Source organism: Populus nigra, chromosome 19 (assembly GCF_951802175.1).
Source record: "Populus nigra chromosome 19, ddPopNigr1.1, whole genome shotgun sequence".
Lineage (NCBI taxonomy): Eukaryota > Viridiplantae > Streptophyta > Magnoliopsida > Malpighiales > Salicaceae > Populus > Populus nigra.
The window spans coordinates 1,367,381-1,373,566 of NC_084870.1; the positions used below are offsets into that span (position 1 = coordinate 1,367,381).

The following is a 6,186-nucleotide window of genomic DNA, read 5'->3' on the forward strand; positions in this document are numbered from 1 at the left end:
TTGGTATAAATGACACGTCATTGTACCTTTTGACTTTGTTTTAATTTTTTCTTTTCCCACTATAATTCCCTCGGTATATACCGATGAAATATTTTTGTCGGTAAAATTCACTATAATTTGCCTACAGAAATATTCTGTTAGTGTTTTTGTTTGTATTTGTCAATTTTCTAGTGGTGAGGTAAAGAGTTGTATCAGGAGGTTTTGAGATTCATCCTCTAGACTAAGTTTAATAAAATTACCAAATATTTTTTTATAGCCTAAACATTTTTTGTTATATTAAAAAAATTAATCCAACTCATAGCATATATAAACTAGTGATCTATATATATATAAACTATTGTAAGAGAGAAGTATAATTTTTGGTATACTCAACAATTCTTCATATGGTGTATTCTCAAATTTTATTTTGTAAATTATGCATGATGAGTTGTGAGTGGTGCATGATAAACGAGGTAACAGAGATGTGAAGGTAATGCATATAGTATTTCCTATTATTCTAACTTGAATTTAAAATCAAAATAATTATCAAACTTAACACAAATCTAAATGGATATGAATTTTTTTTTATTTATACCTAATCTAGTCAAGTTTTAAATACTCATTAGATATCTTTAACTGGATCTAAATACTATAATAAAAAAATGAGGTAACAGTGCAAGGAAGGTAAAGGATATTCATATATATTAATATATATTATCCAAAATTGAAAAACATAAACATAAATAGTTATAGACTTTTTATATTTAAAACTGACTAGATGGTTTTTAATTACCTATTGGATATTCATAACTTGAATCTAAATACTATAATTTAGAATTATTTAATTATATATATATATATATATATGAGGTTAGTTATTTATTAGGTTGGACAAGTAGCCGACCTCAACCTGAATTTTTTAACTTTGGGCTTTACAAAACCGAACGCGATAAAATTGAAAACTTTTCTAGGTTGGTGTCCTAGTATCCTACCTTCTCAGACAACCAATAAGAACCTGATTGGTTGCGTTGTAGCATTTATATTTTTTGCGGTTTTATTTTACAAGTTATTTGGTCAATTAACGAACGCTTTTATTATTCATGAATTATGTTTGAAACACGAAAAAAAATAGTAGTTAGGAGTTGCCTTCTATGCCGCAAAATGCTGAACCATACTCTACTATTCACTGAATAATAAAGTATGAATTTATTGTTCACTGAATAATAAAAACATGTATCTAATATTCAAGTAAATAGTTTTTTTTTCTTTGAAAAACTAGTATAGTTAATTGATTTTATTTGTATTATTTACATGAACGTAAATAATAATTTTTTTTTAAAATTAATTTAAAGTGAATTAAATATACTTATATTGTAATCTCAATTTTATTTCTGATAATATTTTATCTAATTTGTAGTTCTTGTCAGATGAATATTGTACGTAATAAAATTATAGATAGTTTAATGAAACAATAATTTTTTTTTAATATAAAGTATGATTTATTTTATGATGTCCACAATATTTAAATTAAAAATTATCAATATTAATATATATTTTTTAAAATTATTTTATAACTTCAATTTTAAAAGCATTCTTAACTAAACATATTAAATTATTTTTTTTTCAACTTCAAATTTAAATACAATTTTAATCAAATATTTATTTTTTCAAACTATCTTTAACTAAATATATTTTTTATAAAATAATTATTTTTCAAATCACAATCACAATTGTTATTAAAATATCAAATAAACACTCGTAATCTCATAGACTTTGTTAAATACAGAAATCTGGAGTGTTTGCCCTGCCCTGCAGTTTTTTATTTAATTAAGGAAAAAGAGGTAAGGTTGGCTGCGCTTTTATTTTCTAACATCTCTCCTACTATTTTCACTGCTAATCATCATCACCACAAAGATACAGAGAAAGGAAATGGGAGAACCATCAGACCTACAACATCAGCAATCATTTTTCAAGAAACACTGGGAAGGGTTTACAGAATTTTGGGGAGATAGATTTTCGTTTCTTGAAAACTATGCAAGATTCCTCAGGCGTGATAAACCAATCCCTTCTTGGTCTGATTCTGATGTTCAAGAATTCATTGCTTCAGATCATATTCATGGCCCCACTGTATTATTCCCTTCCCTTTCTTTTTACTTCTTGCGTACTGCTGTAGATTTAGCTTAGATCAGATCATCATTTGGGTTTCCCTTCCTTTACTTGATTTCCTTTCTTTTCTTTTTTTTGTCTAAATTTTAGATTTTTTTTCATCTGGGTTTTTCTTATCCTTGCATTTTATGCTTCATTTGAAGTAAAGATTTTATTTTTGCTGGATTTTACTGCTTATCTGCTGATGATGGATGTTGGGTTCATTTTGAAAATATTTTCTCTTATGTTTTTATTTTTATTATTGATTTTGGGTTCCTTTTATTTTGTTTGTTTACAGTTGTACGAGTCCTTTTCCCTTTTTTTTCTAATAAAAAAAATGATTTAAGAGTTGTGTGTTTTATTTGAGAATAACCATTTGGACATATCTTTAGCTCTGTTAGAATTTGAATCGAAATTTATCTTTTCATTGTGTTAGGTATTTTGTGAATCGTTCTTATTTATTCTTGATGGTGCCTAGTCACTTCGGTATAATTTCCTTATCGGCACTTAAATCACACTCTTCAATAATGTGTCTCTGTCTTCAGTTATTTCACAGTTAGATATGAAATTAGTAACGGTGAAATAATATTCTGTCAATTGTAAGCTGCTCAGGTGACCTGCCAAATGAAATCAACCTGTTTCCAAGAACAATTATGTTGAAGAGTCGTGTCCGAAGATACAATTTCCTTTGTTGTGTTATTATGGTATAATTTCAGCTTTAAATTGTGTATGATGCCTGCTGGATATCAAAACACCCACGTCCAAAGATGATCGTATTGTTTGACCTTTGATATTTGGGCACATGTCATGGGAAAATTCCTAGACACAGTCTTTTCCTTATGCTAACATAATATTGAGGAATATTTATTTTATCGAGTATGGTAAACATGCATCAAAGTGATGCGGCAGTAACAAGAGGTAGTCACCTAGCAACAGGTGGATGCAATTGATGACTTGTGGTTAATTCAATGTTATTAACATAAAAAAGGTGCCATATTATGTGTGCTATTACCACCATAGCGCCATATTTGTGTGCTATTACCATCTCAGTTTATGTGATGGTGAGTTTGTGTAAGTCTGCTTCTCAGGTTCAACCTGAAAGTGCTTACATTATTGGTCAGAACCATTTGTTAAAACATACCGCAAATTAACAGGCTTGATTTAGACTTACTATTGTTATTGTTGAGCATGCTGTCTGTAATATCTCTTCAGCCAATTGAGCGCCTTTAGGCTTCCAAGGAGCTTTCTTTTTCCCTCCTTAGGCATTAACAGAGTACCACTCTAGTCATTGCATAAATGTTTAATGGGCCATTAATAGTATTATTGTCAAATAATATAGTTAAAGGTGAATAAAGTCTTTAGGTTACCTGTAAGTTGATTAGATCACATCTATCACTGAACAAAACTTGAACCTCAAATGATATTATTAGTTGAGTATCCTGCAGCATCTGAAAATATTACAAATAGTTTGCTGGTCTTCCCAAGTTTCAAATTTAACTTCTTGCTAAAAAGAATACAGTTATTTTGTTATTCTTTTATAGAAGCTGAGCTTTTAAGATGACAATTTGTACTTATTTGTGTCCAAAATGCCTCATAACAGAATTTATTTGTGTTGGTTAATTACTATGGTGAGAATAGAGTTATATGTGTTTGGAGTGTTTTCTTTTAACTCCCTGTTTTGTTCTCATTTTTTGATGGCTATCAGTCAATTGACATTTAACAATGTTTTTGTTGTTTCCTTCGAACCTCTTGGGCCCTTACACCTGACTTCAATATGTGCATGAATTAAGTATGCTCTGGCAATATTTGACTGCTTTTTTGATCACTTATCATATCATGGATTCCTTAAAATTCTTACATAAAATCTATGGCATCATTTCTGCTAACCATTCTTGTTGTATTCAATATGCATACCTAATCTTTACTGACTCAATTTATGAGAAGTTACTGCCAAATCTTGCCCCATGTTTGCATTATTTATGTATTGTTTCTTGGATGCCCATCAATTTCACTTTTACCCAGCATCTGATATAATTACTGCTGGGGATTTTGTTATCACTGTATTTTTTTTCTTTTTGCGAAGTATTTGTTTGCAATCTCTTGACTGGGTTGAAAATGGCTGAAACTCTTACTTTGATGAACCTTGTTGTACAAATCAAATTTATTGGATCAGGGTTTTACTGAGTTTTCATAAAATATAAAGTTTTCCTGCAGAAGAAGGCAGATCCATAAGTTCTGATGGTTCCTGTTTTGTAGCATGTTTACTGCTTGATCTTTATTTATGGAAAAGCTTGAATAAAGTCGTCTTCTTTTTCAGCTGAGGACTGCTAGGGAAGCAGTAAACTTTGGACTTACAGGAAGTGTAATTGGAGCAGTATCAACAGCAGGTGTTGCCTGGAAATATTCAAGGAGCTTGCATGGTAGTCCACTGCCTCCTCACTCTATTTTTTATTGTAAATATAGTCTTGGAATTGAATGTGTCCAGTAACTTAAGGATGAAAGAGGATTCGAATTTTATTATTTCGATTGAGCCATATCACAATGATTTCTGTTTGCAGTTGCACATGTTAGTTTATCTTTTAGTGAAACCTGATTCCACTGTTGATTGCTTAGTAACTTGCAAGAGATTTCTACTTTTGGGGATTGTGTTTCAGGCAAATCCAGTATGCTTTAAATATGCATAAATATGATTTATAGGACAGTGGAATCATATTCTCAGCCTTGTCTTTTTTGTTCCTTTTTCTTTACATGTTAAGAGTTTTATTGGCATGACTGATAGTGGAAAAATCATTATTATATAAGAATCTACTGGACCAGCTCCCCAGATGTATTTATGTGCTTGCAAATGAACTGAGTTTCTTTAGTTTCACAGTGAAAACAGGCCAATTATCATTAACAGAAGCTTGCAGAAAGAAAAGGTGTTCTATCATGTTTTCTTAGTTATGAAAAATTGTTTAGCTTCTTACCCTAATCATATTTAACAGGTGCTGGGCTGTCCTTTCTAGCTGGAGGTGTTTTTGGTTGGACATTTGGACATGAAGTTGGAAACCACTGGCTACAACTCTACAGGTTGGATACCATGGCAGCACAGGTTAAGTTCATTGAGTGGTGGGAGAAAAAATGTGGAGAGTAGTCTTAAGTTGGACTGTTGGTTGAATGTGGAGCTTCACCGAAGAGTCGTTCACCTTTTCAACAATAATATAAATGCTCCATTGCAGAAAATGTAATGGCAATTTGCATAACTTGTGTTTTATGCTAGAATCTTGAAAATATCATGGATTTACTATCATTGTGCCTTGCCTAGGATGCTAATTGATAAGAATGCAGTTTGTGTGCTGTTGATGATAATAATAAGTTTCCTTGCGCTTTTTTGACATGTTCATGTACTCTGGCTGCAGAATTTGTTATTCAACTGAAATTCGTTTTACCTTGAATTACACTTCTGTTTAAACAATATCTACTGTGTTATGTAGTTTAATGCCCTTTTTTCCCCATCTGATTCAGTAAGGATCTGTCTTTTAGTATGACATGGTTTGGGGTCATAATTGGATTCCTCATCTCTGCCAAGCTGCACTCAAGAAGTGGCGGCTCCACCTGTAATTTGACCTGGTCCAGTTGCATCACGCATGTAATTAATTAATAACTAAAATTACGTGAGGAGCAGCAGGTACTGTCGAAGCGAGTGTAACTGATCTAACAATGGGTATGGTTTGCTTCACATTTATAGGAGTGAGATGTGCGTTAGCTCGTTACCAACCTCTTGAGATTATGTTTATAGAACACTCGAAATGGGAGCGTGCATCGTTGTTACATAAAGTTTTTTTCTTTAAAGGGTTTCTCTTGTGCAGCTCAGCCTCAAGGCTCAGAAGCAAGGACCATTCAAAAGAAATGTTGCATAATCAATTTGAGATGCAGATGAAAGTAAGACGTTTCAGCAAAACTAGCATGCTGAGAAAAGACTCCATGGATTAAATAAACTGATTCACAATCACACATGGCCACCTTTAGTTTCTTAACTGAAAACGCAAGGAATTTACCCAAAGTTTCTAGTCAATTGTAACT

The 6,186-nt window shown here is 31.6% G+C and overlaps 1 protein-coding gene across 1 annotated transcript; it reads left to right on the top strand.

Moving 5' to 3' along the window:
- The first annotated feature begins 1,775 nt into the window (after positions 1-1,775).
- Positions 1,776-5,500, top strand: LOC133680470 (succinate dehydrogenase subunit 6, mitochondrial). The gene is made up of 3 exons (XM_062103436.1): positions 1,776-2,106; positions 4,442-4,544; positions 5,109-5,500. Exons 1-3 carry the CDS (start codon positions 1,909-1,911, stop codon positions 5,255-5,257), a joined length of 450 nt encoding a protein of 149 aa, XP_061959420.1. The 5' UTR covers positions 1,776-1,908; the 3' UTR covers positions 5,258-5,500.
- Positions 5,501-6,186: the final 686 nt, after the last annotated feature.